The sequence below is a fragment of the Poecilia formosa genome, unplaced genomic scaffold (genome assembly GCF_000485575.1).
Source record: "Poecilia formosa unplaced genomic scaffold, Poecilia_formosa-5.1.2 Scaffold186, whole genome shotgun sequence".
NCBI classification, from domain to species: domain Eukaryota; kingdom Metazoa; phylum Chordata; class Actinopteri; order Cyprinodontiformes; family Poeciliidae; genus Poecilia; species Poecilia formosa.
The window spans coordinates 658,618-674,258 of record NW_006800125.1 but is presented as its reverse complement, the minus strand read 5'-3'; the positions used below and the strand labels follow the sequence as shown (position 1 = coordinate 674,258).

General features: G+C 40.0%; 2 protein-coding genes and 1 long non-coding RNA gene across 3 annotated transcripts in view; 1 reads left to right on the top strand and 2 right to left on the bottom strand.

The window, feature by feature from the left end:
• LOC107837901 (uncharacterized) overlaps positions 1–4,567 on the top strand; it is a 5,789-nt gene extending 1,222 nt beyond the window's left edge. Inside the window, exon 2 of the long non-coding RNA XR_001663950.1 lies at positions 4,537–4,567. This is a non-coding gene — a long non-coding RNA (uncharacterized LOC107837901). The remainder of the gene's footprint in view (positions 1–4,536) is intronic.
• Positions 1–7,636, bottom strand: part of LOC103147635 (electroneutral sodium bicarbonate exchanger 1-like) — a 37,048-nt gene extending 29,412 nt beyond the window's left edge. Inside the window, exon 1 of the mRNA XM_007566076.2 lies at positions 7,327–7,636. Within this exon, the coding sequence (XP_007566138.1) occupies positions 7,327–7,371 (45 nt within the window). The 5' untranslated portion in view covers positions 7,372–7,636. The remainder of the gene's footprint in view (positions 1–7,326) is intronic.
• Positions 7,637–12,092: 4,456 nt separating this feature from the next.
• LOC103147633 (class E basic helix-loop-helix protein 40-like) lies at positions 12,093–15,641 on the bottom strand. The gene is made up of 5 exons (XM_007566075.2): positions 15,212–15,641; positions 15,060–15,123; positions 14,708–14,815; positions 14,252–14,375; positions 12,093–14,084 (listed from the first exon to the last, which is right to left on the bottom strand). The coding sequence occupies exons 1-5, from the start codon at positions 15,280–15,282 to the stop codon at positions 13,165–13,167; spliced, it is 1,287 nt and encodes a 428-aa protein (XP_007566137.1). The 5' UTR covers positions 15,283–15,641; the 3' UTR covers positions 12,093–13,164.

Here is a 15,641-nt window from a genome sequence, read left to right as displayed (position 1 = left end):
ATATTCATACCTACTCATACTCATATATCAAAGTACTTAAGAAAAAAATTATTGAGCTGGTCAGAACTTAAAAACTTTCACAATAAATAATATAAGAAATAGTACATTACATTTTTATCTGCTGGCAACATGGCAAATGAAATTTGTGGCACACCTTAAAAGACAGGTGTTATGTCATGTTTATCAGTGTCATGTCAGTCTTATTCACCCCCCTTCAAATAAAGTGTTACCGAAAGCTTCACTCTATTTGTACTTATTGGAAATAATGAATATATCCACAATTACGTGATAAGAAATGTGCCACTGTTTGAACCAAGATATTCTTTAAAATGTATCTGCCAGGAATAAAACAGACAATAATCAGGAAATAGGGAGGAATTTACAAAGTCCTGCTTCCTTTCCAGCATTAAACACTCAGATGAGCATATATTCAAAATAGTAATTTTCCTTTGGTAAAGCTGTTAAAATATTCAAATGTTCATATTTTGCCAAAAAAAAAAATCTGTGTAATATTCCTTGAATTGAAATCCAGTTTCTAATAAACTTTGGTTCCCTAAGAAGAGGCTGCTTCTTTCTGGAAAAACACAAGAATTACAGCGCGGCAATCTACTTGAACCCCATATAGGAAAACACTGGGTGGAGGCGTCCAGAAGAAGCTGATTTCAAATAGCTGCACAACTTGATTTGCACACATAGTTAAATCACAGGGATAATAGTTTGATACAGTGGTATTTTGCAGGATTATTTCGATGTTACTATAAAACATTTTTGGTAAATTTTAGATCTGAAACTTGGTGACCTAATGGTTCTGATAGTTGCTTTATTAGATTTGCTAAAGTAAACTTTAGATAGAAATAGCCTAAAATCACTGCTGGCTCAAAGTTGTGTGAGAGAATATTTCAGTTTCTTGTTTTTTGTTTTAAGTTATGCTTTTTGTTTGTTTTGTTTTTTTCCAAAATTGTGATATGTATAAATGTTTAAATTTTCTGGCTGAGCCGTAGCGACGTTGCTTCAATATTTTATACAACGACCAAAGACTATAATCTTAGTTTCATTTGAGCGCAAGGCATTAATGTCTTTTGTCCCTGGGAGCATTTTCAGACGTGGATTTGTCTTTTTTTCTTGTCGGGTAATGGATTCTTTCAGCCAGTGTTGGCACAGGGCTTGTTTTACTGTAGATAATGACCCTCTGTAACCAGCTTCAGCCGGCATCTTCAAAACATCTTTTCCTTTTATTCTGGGGTTGATACGCTCATCTTTCACCAAAAACATATTTGTCTCTTGGACACAGAGCCTGTCTCTTTAGTGAACTGCATTGTACCTGGAGATTTCTATACGGTTTACTCTCAATTGTTATTGATTGAGCAGATCAATGCGTCACACTTGGGTGTTACTCAAAGATGAATCAGACCTGTGAAGGGCTACAGTTCTCTTCCTCGTACAGAGTTTGATTTCTTTACATTTTGTTCATGACATCACATATTGAAGCAGTGCATGCTGCTCTTAAATACAAGGTTTTGCTATCATTGTTTGAAGATGTTACCACCTCATCTGTAAATGGGGGCGGAGATCATTTTTTTAAGGCAAAAATGCAACCACCACTTCATATTGTGTCACTCCACAGTACCCAAGTTTCATCAGCTAATCTCCACCAAACGCCTCCCTGTTTCCCTTCTCGAAGCCAAACCAGCTACTTGTTCCATCCCTGAAGCTTCCTAAGCTGACAGCAGGAACACAGATCCTGACTCTAACAACTGGGCCTGTCACTTCCTGAACAGAGTTTGGCGTCTGAGATCCAAGACTGGCACTTCGTAACATGTCGTCGGGCAGCTGCTGCCCCCGCTCGCAGCGCTGCAGTGTTTCCAGCTCACTGCTACAGAGACACAAGAGACATATCTTCACTCGGAGGAGGGCTGAACATGAATGGATGAAAATAAGAGGTAATGGTATAAGCGAAGACAGGAGAGAAGGAGGCTGGAGAAGATGGAAGGAGAGGGGCGGCTGTTTTGACTGCTTCAGCCCACGGGTAGCATGAGTCACCTCATTCTGCTCCCCACATACAAGTCTGCCTCTAATCGTTTTCTTTCTACAAATATTAGCAGGATTTATGGGTGGGGAAACAGCAACACTCTTCACAATTAGAACTGCTGAGTTGTTAATCAAATTATGACAATTAAAAACAACAAACCCTGTGTCAAAGGTGGTCAGAGGTGCTGCTTAAAGGTTTTGGTGACACTTTATTTGAAGGGGTGTGCATAAGACTGACATGACACCGTCATAAACATGACGTGACACTTTTTTTGACCTTACATGAGTCTTTCGTAATGTTTATGTCAGTTGTGTTGTGGTGTTGTTGAGTTCTTTATGACTGTTTTTGTGTGTTGTTGTTCTGTGTGTTTCATTGAATGTTGATTTTTAATGCCAAGTTTGTCTTAATTTCTCCTTTTTTTTAAATTCTTGTTATTTTGGCACTTTTGCTGGGTTTTTACTTTTACTTTTCGTTTAATTTTGCTTTTAGAGTGTCTTTGTTTTTCGAGTGTCATTTTTTGCCAACTGTCATTTCCTTTCATCTGTCCTTCTTTTTGTTCATGACTTTTTTATGTTCGTGTTTTTGTCATGTCTTTCTTTTGCATATTACTTCGGTTTTTTTGTTTTGTTTTTTTTTTTGTTGTTTTTTTTTTGATTGTTCTGTTTTATCGTCAGTGCGGAGAGCAATTTAGGAAAACGATAAAAAAAAGGAAAACTGAACTTCAGAAAAGAGTCACTGATGCTTATCAGGACAGAAATAGTTACAAAACCACCTTTCTTATTTATAAGGCGATTCTGTACAAATGGAGGAAATTCAGGGTCTTTGTTACCCTCAGCATGTGAGCTGCTTTAACAAAGATCACTTCAAGATCAAGGCTTTTATTGTGTGAAGCCTGAAAGAACTTGGTGTAACTTTTACATAACTGCGTCACACTGACTAATGTTAATATTTGCAAGTTCACCGGTGGAAAGCGGAAACAATGGTGCGCATGACAAAGCCAGGGAATTTTTTCGTTTTTTATCATGCTCCCCAGACAGATTTCTGAAGTATTTTAAGTTTCCAAGGGATCACATGGACAAGGCAGGATGCTGCTTTATTAAATGCTTTGTGATAAGACCAAAACAGAACATTCTTTGGTTGAAATATGATTTTTTTTTTTTTTTTTTTTTCTTAAGGGAGGGAAAACACGACATTCCAGCTCAAGAACCACATGCCATCTGTTAACATCAGGCTGATGCCTCGGTCATGTAATGCTCCATCTGCTCCAGATCATATTATTATCATGGATAATAACAGGTGCAAATGGCCGAACATGATGCCAGGCAACATTATTGATGCTGCTGTGCATATTAATGTGTCAGATTTGATTTTTTTTTTTTTTATCTACAGGATAATATGCAGATAAAAGTCAATGTCACTTCTAATTTGCCAAACTGGACTAATTTCACAAAAAAAAAAAAAAAATCATACAAGTGACATGTCCGAAATATAAGAGACATATGATCTTCTTGACATCCTTCAAAACATGTCAAAGTTTCTCTGAATGAGTGTGAAATTATCTTTTCTAAAACCAAACTTCAGTCATGAGATGTAGAGCAACAAATTATTTCTAAAAAGCAGAATTCCTTTTTTTTGTTGTTGTTTTTATGCACAATATTTTTGATATAGCCCTATAATTTTACCAAAAGTCTAACTTTGTTTGGCTGATCTGTCCCTCCTGATGTCTCCCATCTGGTAAATGATCCTACTCATCTGGGCTCTGCTCTGGTCAGAAAGAACCAAAAAGCTTTACAAGAAAATATTCCCAACTGAGTTAGACCCAGACCTATAATTGTCTTGTAAGTTTGCTTCGCAGCTTTGCTACACTTCCCTAATTTTGTGTAAATGTCCTGCAGGATTTCTGCTTTGTATTTCCTTCATGTGTTGAACATGAATTCTGCTTGACTTTGTTACTCAATTGAAGAATAATCCCTTCATATTAAGACCATAGTGATGATCCACAAAGTCGAGCCCGTTTTGACATTTTCCCCTCGATATAAAACCTCCCTTTGATCTGTGGTTGTAGAGTAGAAAAAGTGTAGCGTCTTTATTTTGTCTTCTTAAAGCTTTGGGGGAAAACCTTCTATTTTCAAGAAAACTGTTCAGAAATTACAAGAAGCATTTAGTTTAGCCTCTTTTGAATGAATGACGTTAGTGAAGTTTTATAAAGTAGCTGTAAACTCACATATGTAATATTAGGTCAGTTTCCTCTTTTTTTAAGCAACCAAATATTTTATTTTCTACCTTTTATGGTAAACCTTAAGTTAATTGTTTACATAGATGTAACAAGTAGCAATCATCAAATTTAAAACAATATAAAGTTGCCAATTTTTAATCTTGTACATGTTGCAGGTCCCAGGTGGAGGGACAGGCAAGCAGATACAAATAACCTGTTTTAACAGGAAAAAAACGAGTGAGCCACAGGAGACGGTGTTGCTGTGCTGTGCTCTCATCCGAACTTATTCCAGGTTACAATAATAAAGTCATTATAGAACTTTGGAAAATTGTGACTATACATTCACACTTCTACTAGTTCTTCTATAACACAACATCAGCTTATTACTAGATAAGGAATTGTAAATTAAAGCACATTACAGACGGCTATATAAAACACACGCATTATTCGCGTACCATCTGAGGAAATCCTCTGAGCAGCTAACCGAGAACTTATTAGCTAACTATAACAACAACATAAAATAACATTAACCAAATACACCGGGGATCAATGTCACGACTTAACAGAAAAATCATGTCTATTACATATCAGCTTTCCGCTTAAACCCGAACCAACCTGTTTTAACAGGGAAAAAACGAGTGAGTGAGCCACAGGAGACGGTGTTGCTGTGCTTGTAGCTCTCGTCCGAATGGAGGGGAGCTTCCTCGACACCGAAATGTTGCACCGTCAGTCCCGTAAGGGCTCGCTTCTGCCGTCTAGCGGCAGATTTGTGTTATTGCATGACATTGCTCCAAATTTTCAAAAACAAGGTCAAATCCTAAACTAAAATCACAATTTAATCTAACAAATGTGACCACACTTTGTGGGGGTCACATACAGCCTTATTTTTGCCTTCAGGTATGCCACATAACTACATTCTTTTAATATATGGAGGGACATACTGAGTACTACTTGCATACCAATGTGTACAGCTGTACTCTCCAGAGTTCACATTCAGTCAGACTTGCTTATGGATCGCTCCAGCTAAATGAAAACTGTGCCCATAAACTGATTAAAACCAAAGTGCGGGACACATGCCAAATGACAACTTTAAATGCAGTAGAACTGTAAATGCAGTAGAGCAGAGAAATGCACCGTTAACACAAGGTATGTTAACGGTGCACGAGATATTTACACAACTCTATGAAAAAGTCAATCTTTTTGTCTCTCTGATATTAAATCACTCAGCTTTTCTTGGTTTAAGTCAATTAGGATCAACAAAGTGAATTATGCCAAAATGTCAAAATGCTAGAACTATGAGAACAATCTAATCTAATTCAGAGGTTTACAAACTTCCAGTTGTTTTTTAGTGGAATTGCGTTTGAACTCTATTACTTGGGTCAGAGGATTCAGATATGTTCCCACAGGCTTCGCACGGACAGTGTGCTGAAAATTTGACTCATTCCTTCTCACAGAACCGCTGCAACAGTCAAGTTTGTAAGCAGCTTTCCTCGCACACACCTTTTCAGCTCAGCCCACAAAACTGTCACAAAATGTCTTGCCAACATGCCGTTCAGGAAGGAGATGGCTCTCTGCGTCCCAGAAACCAACATACTCTGGTGCAAATTGTCCGTATCAAACCCAGACAAAAAGAAAAAGACCTCGTGGAGATGCTAAAGTTAAGTCCAGTACCAAATTGGAGACTTGAGGAAATACATCTAAAACATTGATGCAAGTCATAGAGTTTAAAAAGACAACTCTATTTGAAACTAAGGAAACATACTGAATGTAAACTTCTGGATTATACATGTTTTTTCAAAAATCTTTAGATTTTTGAAAAAAAATAAAATCTTATTTCTCTTGTTATACTGGCATTTAGCAAATAGAAATCATTTTGTCCTAAAGCAGGAAAAGTTCCGTTTTAATTCATGTCTCATGTTTACAACCATTCTATATGCAATGGAGTTCACTAATGCATCAATTTTTTTTCTTTTGCCTTGACAATATAATTTTTTGTGCTTTCCTCTGATAAACAAAAATTGGTTTATCTGACATCTTTTTCAGGACCAATTTGTCACCTGGGTATCTCGTTGGCTGTGGCCGTAGTAAGTGGACATTACAGAATGTTCCAGGTGAAAAAGAGTTGCAGGAAAAGCAGACGGCACAGTCCAGGTGTTTCAGACAGGAAGCCTTACACACATAACAATAAGGTTACATAATTTGCTTCAAGGGTGATGCTCAGAGGCCATTTCTCCCCCTGGTCTGAAAGCGCTCCATTGATATCTGAGACTCTCCAGCTCAGTTCTGGTTCTTCTCCGCCCGTTTCCTGCACACGGACAGGATGTTAGTCTAACACACCGTGATGACATGACTGTTGAAGTACAGCCTGCAACAAGTCCATTAAACTATTATGCAGCAGAGTAAAGTGGAAGGGGGACCTAACAGGGTACTGGATGTCCCCGCTTCCCTAGTTTAAGTCACACTGTCTGCCATGCTCTCACTGAAAGTAGAGAGAGCTCCGTATGAAACACGGTGAAGGAATGGCGTCAAGGTCATTTGGGGGTAATTACTAAATAAACACATCTCCAAAAGAAATAAACAAAAGGCCCAAGTCCTATTCTCCTTCCTCACAACACGTGACCCCCAGGGGACGAGCAGTTGACTTTTATTAATGCACAAAGAGTGTGCTCAGCGGACATCCTTCTATCCCTAATCAATAGCTCTCTGCGCTCTCCCAGTAATGTGGCCATGACGTCTCCATCCAGAGGATACGCGTTAATTTATGCCTGAGCGGTGGTCTCAGCAGCTGAGGTCCGCCTGTGCAATGCAACGTGATGCGATCTCAGAACCGATGCACGTGCTGGTACCTCGCAAAAAAACATCAACAATCCCCGTTCTGCCACGAGCGAGACACGGTTCGGCACATCACAGTCCTCGGTGACGTGCGGGACCGTCTCTAAGTTAACGCAGAGCGGGGGGAAAATAGTTAAGAAAATGTGAGAACTCTCCATTTCTGAGTTTGTTTCCGCTCAGATCAGTTCCAGCTGTTGGACGATGCACCTGCTCGCTGCGCTGCACTTTATGAAGCAAAAATCCACTTTACCTGGTAGCACAGTAAACTCTGCGGGTCGTTCCCGGACACGCTCATGGCTCCTGAGTTCACACTGCCGGCGTTCACGGAGTGGAAAGGTGAGACTTTCACTGAGTCAGACTGCCGTCCGCCGCTGTCTTGCAGGACGAGCAGAAGGAGCGGTTACGGGCAACTGGACGCGGCCGCCGCTTTTGTCACCCCACACATGTTGACAAATGACATCTCTTTCACATGACGAGGGAAATTATTATTTTGTCTCTCTCTGTTAAGTGATGGTCTCCGAGCCGCGCCTCCAGCTCCCCTCCCCTCCTGTCCTGCCTGACAGAGGAGGATGCAGACAGCATCACTGCGCCCTGAGCCAATCAGAGCGCTGAGACACTGCTGCTAACCAGTAAAGCCAATAAGTCCATACAGCAGCTTCATCGTACACAGTGTTCGCTTTAAAAGCTTCAGCGTTTCCGCTGCTGGATGCAGTTACCACTGTGCGTAAGTTTCAGGGGCCACAGGAAAAACAAAACGCTTTGCGTTCAGCTAAAGACTGTTCCATCATCAAAATAAACACACACTGAAACTAAAATCAAACTGTACCAAAAAAAAAAGAAAAGAAAAATCCTCCTTTTAAGGTTTCTTTTTGTTTTCAAATGTTCAAGATTCCTACAATTCAATACAGATAAAGATAACTTTAGCAAATCCCAACTGCTTTCAAATTATGGTTTTATTTATTGATTAAAAAAAACAACTATTCAAATTAACCTTAACTTGTGCAGAAATTAAACTGCCTCCTAAACCTAATAACGTAGAAACAAAGGCATTTATGTCCATGAGTCTGGAATCGGTTGTCACAAAGCTAGGAGGCTTTGACCAAGTGAACTGCAGTGAGAGTTATCCAGATAAGGAGAAAACATTGAACACCATTAAGCCTTCCTAAGAGTTGCCCATTTACCAAGTCCAGAACTACATTGATGGCTCATCACAGTTAGGCGCTGTGTTCATAATTTCAGGAATCTGGGATGAAATGATATCTATGATAAGGTCCCAAGGTCAAAACCACTTCAGATCAAAAAGAGAACAAACGCTCATGGAGCCAAAAAGTCTCCATGATCCCAAAGACTTTTGGGAAAAGATTCTACAGACAAGAGAAAAAAATGTGAAATTTGTAAGGTTTGTGTCCTGATAAGATGTGGAGAATTACACATCACACAAAAAGAACATCATACCAAAATTCAAACATGTTTGTAGTAGTGGGTTGTTCTGAGGCTTTACGACCCGGATGTGACCTGCCACATTTGACAGAACCATGCATTTTAGAGTTATGCAGCACAACAAGGGTCCAAAGACAACCAACAAGTTCACATCTAACTAACAAACAGTAAAAAGCGAAAATTTAAGTTTTATAGTGGCCCAATTGAAGTGCAAACCTGATGCAGGTGAGATATTAGTCCAGAAATCCCTCCAATATGGCTACATTTGTCGTTATCTCCAGGTGTTTGGGTTTTCTTCTATGGTTGTTTTTTTTGCCCTCGTTTATTCATATCAGTTTCAGTCTTGCCATTTCAGTTCATTCTTTTGTACTTGATTTCTCAGAGTTATTCTTACATTTTTTGTGTGGATCTGAATTTAGCTTTCTTTAATTAGTGTCAGTCTGCTTTTTTGGTTTTGTTGTTCATTTATGTTCTCTTCAGTTTCCCTCAGCCTACATGGTTTGCCCTCTCTGGCAGCTGCAACCTATTTCCAATCAGCCACCTGTCTCTTGTCAGTAATCAAGCTTCATAGTACTTAAGCGTCTCACTTTCTGCAAGATTATCCAGTTTCCCCTGCTTCTCTGATCATTGCAGGCCTACTGGTTTGTAATCATGGCTGTAAAAATGTGATCAAAGTTCATGATGCACTAAAAGCTATAATTTGACTCAAATCTTCATGCCATTTTAGAATTATCAGCCAACCCAGCATGTTTGTTTTTGAACTGTGGAGAGCAGCAGCTAATTGGGAAAATGTATATCAAATCAAAAACATAACATGATATCAGCTGAAACATAATGATTCCAAAAAGATGATAAACTGCTCCATTTTATATGAATTAAAGCACTAAACATTTTTGTAGACATGTTGCACCCACTAAAACACCTTGCTGTAGCATCATCTCACCTTGACCAGGTCAATAGTCAAACATTTCAAAATTCCTTCAAATATATTCAAAAGCACAGCAGCTGATGTTTCATTAAATTCACAGCTAAGAAATATTCAAGACAAGACATTTAAAGAATGCACCTGCTTTATATGTTGCCCTTTATATTAAAGCCTTCACTGTAAATAAAATCTTACAGAAGATACTCATCTATGGTAATTGAGAATTTACACTGACAAGAAAATGGAAAGCAATCAGCAAGATGTGAGTCATAGGTAAAAGAGAATTTGATTTATCTTATTTCTTGAAGAGAAATAATCATAACTCACATAAATGTATTTCAATATTTTCAAATTCCATGGAGAAAAATGTATATTTAGCAGCCCAAACTGTGTTAAATCCTACCTCACAATTTCATGGGACACCCATAGAGGTTTTTGCCTGTCTGAACTGCTTGTTGCTCTGTCGGGGGAAATAAAGTGATAATATTCTGGCTAACTGCTCTACACAAAATGTTGCATATTTGGAAAAGGTAAAGCAGCTTTAAGATGTGTGCCAGGCTAATTCCTTGTGTTTCATAAATCTGCAATATATCATCTTAACCCATAAACTTAATTTTAGAAATCTTGATCAAAATAGCTGTGTTTCTATGAAAAACATTTTAATGACATCAGTTATTAAGGGGATTAGCAGTACAGCTCAGTTATTTTTATATGCTATGAAAATATTTTATAAAACCTTAATTGTAGAAGACAACTCAAAATTTAAAATTTCTATTAGAAGGAAAAATAAAAAGACAACAAACAAAACCCCAACAATAATCATACTTTTCTGCGATATCCAGCTAAATGTAGACGTATAGAAACTGCGAGTTCATTCAGCAAAAATACTTGCCAAACAAGTTCATTGATCCAGAACAGGAAACTAGACAGGACACATTCTAAAGCCTCGATCGCCCCCTTGTGGTGCAACGCCACTTAGTTCAAAACACATTTATGTGCTAAAGAGAGCGTATTTTGCTAATATCGACAATGACGTCACGTTTTTTGACACAGAAAAAAAAGATGAAATAATAAAATAAAAATAATAAAAAACATAAAAACATAATTAAAACAGGAATGCCAGCCTAATGTATCCATGTATTATTTTGCATTTGAACTCAATTCTTGGGTGGGCTTTCTATTGCATGAATTACTGCATCAGTATGTTTTGTGACATGGAGGTGATCAGCCTCTGATTTTGCTGAGAGGTTACTTTAATCGCGACCTACAGGTGTTTCTCTTCTGATTCAGGTTAGGCCAGTTCTCTGGTCAATAAAGAATAGTAACACCGAGGTCAATGAACCAGCGTCTGGTACCTTTGGCAGTGAGGACAAGAGCCATGTCCTCCTCTGGAAAACAAAATCAACATCTCCATAAAGCTTGTTAACAAAAGGAAGCTTGGGGATTCCCACTTTGATCTGGGCAGATTCCCTTTCTCTTTTTGCCTCAGTGTAATGGAAGGAAGTGTGCAATATTTTACTGGAGCCATTTACTGGTGCTTTGTTCTAAGTATTTGGATGTTGATGTTACTTTATTGACAGCTGATCAGATGCTGCTTGATGATGTTTTTTTATAAGAATGACTTTATTCTATTCTATTCTATTCTATTCTATTCTATTCTATTCTATTCTATTCTATTCTATTCTATTCTGGACGTTGTAATACCTTTAAATGTCCAGCAGATGGTAATAGAGGAAAAATAACACATTTAGGTCAATCACCAGCTACTACAGGAAATAAATAAAATATGAAAGTTCTAAGAGGTTACACCAGCATCTTTGTCACTCACTGATCTGCAATTGATTTATCACTTTTAAAATCAAAGAGTAAATGATAACAGGTACCTTAGCCACCTTTATAAGGGATAGAGACATGGAAAAAAATGTGCACAGGTCCAAGTTATGCATTGCTGGAGGTATTCACTGTTTAAGTAGACAGGTCGACAGAAACGGGTAGAATTAGGGAAGACTTCAGTCATACAGCAGGTGGATATCTTGATCATGACCCGCTGACTGTATTAAGTACTTTATTCCACCCATATTAAAAACAACTCATCTGTAGCAGTTAAAGGTCACAGTGATCATCAAATGGATCAATGTCAGTCAAAGGAAAACTAATTCAAAGGTAATGATATTTCAAGTTGCTAGGATAACCTTTGACTTCAGATGACACTTTTTGAGAGTTCCTACTAAGTGACAGTAGAAAAAACACCTTGTGATGAGATGTTATAAGAAGTGGATACTTTATACTGTTGTCAAATGCTTGCAAGGACAAGGAATTGCTGCAAAGTCAACAAGTTGATGCATTCATCTGGGCCTGTGATTATGGCAAATTATGGAGTTTAATCATTTTTTATTTAACTTGAGCATCTTTAATTAGATTTGAAACTAAGCACAAAAACTAAATTATATTGGAGCGAATATAAAATTGCTTGTTTTACAAAGGGGCTTAAGTTAACACTAATTTCCAAATAATTAGCACATGGGGTTAGTCAGCAGAGGAAGCTAAACGTCAAGTTTTTCCAGGTGTGGCTTGTTGGAATGTATCTAATTGTTTTATTGTCATCACCCACATCTTTAATTATTAATAGATACACACAATAAAAACAAATATCCATGGGAAAAATACTTTATTAATACACTTATGATTGATATCAACATTTATAGACAAAATATGTACATCAAACATCTCTCTTTAGGTCCCAAAATATAAAACCTTAAGTACCTCACTTTCTATAGAAAACTAGTCTTCTGGTAAAACTTACATTCACTTCACCCCTTCCTCATATCTTTGACTCCAGGTTTAATACATTGTACAGAGAATAAACATCTGCAGTTTATCAGCTTCTCACAAGTAAAAGGCAACAGCAAGAACAAACACCGGGTTTGACTTGAGCAGAAAACACGTCGAGTACGCAGACCAGGTCCAGCACAGTGCTACAGAATGTACACTTTCTGAGTACGCAACATTGTCCGCACCCTGCAAATCCCTCCGGTTGCCTGAGAGAGAGCAGAGTGCAAGCACAGGTATCAAAAATAGAAATATACAAGAAGTCTATGAACAATAATTACAGATATCCCTCTCAGTTCATCAACACAAAAACAAGACATGTCACTCATTTTGGCCGTGTAGTGGCCCATCCCTTCATCCACTAAGGCCATCCTTACTCATTCTGTACACACTTCAGAACTTCTGGGTGCTTAAAGTCATCAATATCAAGTCGAGAAAGGGCATTTTAGTGAACAGAATGTGAACAAAAGACATAGGCAACAAACTTTGGATGATTAATTACCACTATTTTGGTGCAAAATGTTTTTAAAGTAAAGTACAACATGGCAATTCTTTGTCACAACAGCTACATAGTGAGATGGATAGTTGTTGTAGGCTTTTACATTTCCACAGCAGCATCTTAAAGACTTCTTTCTTTACATTCAACCAATCTGTATGCATGTGCAGGGCAGTTCGGGGTTCAAACAGTACATCTGTAAATGAGGAAAACCACTGAGCTTTAAAAATTCAGCCAGAGTTTTGCATTCCTCCCAGTGTGAATGGGTACTATCTGACCTCCGGATGAGGAAAAGAGAAGATGAATGATTATAGATTACAAACAGCTCAGTCATGTCGTCCACTTGTTGACGGTGGCCATTAGAAAAGGCATTGTCCCTTCGCCCGTTCCTTCATTCCTCATTCTTTGGTTTCCAGGTTTAGGGGTGGTACCTGCTTTAGTGCCTGAAGGAGCGCAGGGGAGTCCATGGGGGTCTGAGATAGAGCTGGGGCAGGAGAGCCTCCTCTGGGAGACAACACAAGCGGAGGTGGTGGTCTGTCTCCAGACATGGTGGGCGAGGAGCCTCCCATGCCGGGGTAGAGCATAGGCACTGCTCCAGGATACCAGCATTTCTCCAGCATTGGTAGGTAGGCCGCAGCTGAAGGGGGGATGAGGTAGAACGGCATGCAGAGAGGATGAGGAGGGGGAGGTGGGTGGGTGGGGGACGTGCTCATGTAACTGCCATAACCACTGGAGGACGATGAAATCGATGACTCTCCACTTGAGAGCACCTCATCCTCAGACGACTCCACACGGGGTCGCTTGTGGCGCGGCTCATCGTCCTCCTGCTTGATGGCAGAGCTCTGCCTGTCTCCCAGCGGTCGCTTCTGCTGGTTGTCATGACCGTAATAATCAGAGCGTCCCTGCCGTGCCCCCACTTCAGTCTTCTCCAGCTCCCCCCCATAGCCGCTGTCTGTGTCTGTGTCACTTCCACTCTGCTCGCCACTCGCTGGTGCGTATGCCCGCTGGATAACTGGCACGCAGTTCCTCCCATAGCCCTCAGTGGGCTTAGGGGGCAAGGTGGTGGCCATCTCCTTGTGAGGCTGGCGCTGGTGGTAGGCCGGAACCTCTTCAGGTTGGGGGCTGTGAGGGGTGCGAGGTCTAGCCGGGCTCTGCAGCACTTCAGCAGCCAGTTTGTGGAGATGGCCGACGAGATGAGTTGGAGTCAGGTCTCCATCAGCCTCATGATTGGCTAGGTACTGGAGAATCTCCTTGGCACACATGTGGAAACCAGAGCGAAACATCTCCTCTGACTTCTCCTGGCTAACAGTGGGTTGCTCTGTAAAAAAATGTAATTCAACAAAACCCATGTGAGCAAAACCAAAAGAAACTGTAATTTTCGTTCAGTTAGGAAATGATAAATTGTCGTAACATCTGCACAATGCCACCTTTATACATTTGTTTGACGTATTATCTTCTGCATGTATGCAAATGTCTGTCGCTTACCGATTTGCATGCCACTCTGCAGAGAAAGGATCTTCTGCTGCTGCTGCTCCAGAAGAGAGGTGAGGGCTTTCACATGTTTGAGCGTGAGCTCTAAAACCACAGCCTTCTCCAGATGGCCCAGAGTCTGCGGAAGACACGCAAAGTCAGCACATCTTTACCGCTTATTCAAAACAGAGGCTAAGCTGCACAGCTGGGCATAAAGGCTTCTTCTGCTCTCCAACTTTCACAGCAATTCAGCCAAAAGGCTGAGGAAATTCTCAGGTCATTTACTGAACTTTGTTTTACAGCACACTGGCAACATGTTAGGATAAGGACAGAGCATAATTGGGCAGCAGTCAATTTGGTGCGCGCTGCTGACGCACAGCTGTAATGCCGCTGAACAACCACTAGATGGTACATTCTACTCAACATTTGTGCATCCCATTCTCCCTTCCAGCCACTTCAGTGTGAACTTACGGTGAGTTTCAGATGTTCGGGTAATAAATCTTTCAGTTGAGCGATGCATTCGTTTATCCGATCGCGCCTTTTCTTCTCGATGAGTCTGTGGGGCAGCTTGTAAGTGTCCTACGAGAAATAAACAGAGGCGTTGCATAAATCCTTTGTGTTTGCAGGGAGTTACACCCATAGGGAGGAATCCAGGAGTTATGTCACAGCAGAAATTGGGTCAACCATTTATGGGAACTGCTGCTACTCCAATTCCTTCCTTGTAGATTACGTGCAACAAGCTATGCGGTCGGGTCGTAACAAGTTTGCAACAAGTAATAAAGTGAATAGATGTAACAGAAAGAAAAAAAACACACACACAAACCTTGCTCTCTTCTCCCCTTTTTATCCCTCTTCTAGGCTTATAAACATACATTTGGAAATCCATCCTAAAGAAACAAATAGAGCGAACCCGTAAGGAATCTGGGAACAATTTAAGGGTGAAGGTGTCACGGTTTAGGAAGGAGTATAACTTACCCCTGCACGTCTGACAGATCAGGCTGGTGTTTGGAGAGAGGAGGCGGTTGCTCGCTTGGGACTCGCTCCATTCTTTGTTCGGGTCCAAAAAATATATATATATATATATGCGTGTGTATAAATATATCAGCAATTCAGCCACAAGCAAACGCGCATTTATTCACGAGCGGAGTGAAGTACGCTAAAGCACATCAAAAAAAATGTTTCAGAAAATGTTCAAAAATGTGTCATTTTTAGAGCAGCTCCTATTGGTAAGCGCTATCTCAGGTGCGTTCAGGTTAAGTCCATGTAAATTCCACGCTGTGGTCCCGCCGCAGGAGGAAGTCCACCCTCTCCTAGTGGCGCGTCGGGAAAGTGGGGGAGTACGGAGCGACGAGTTAAATAAACCCTCTGACTCTCCGCTCGGTCTGACCTACCTCTGTCACATGAG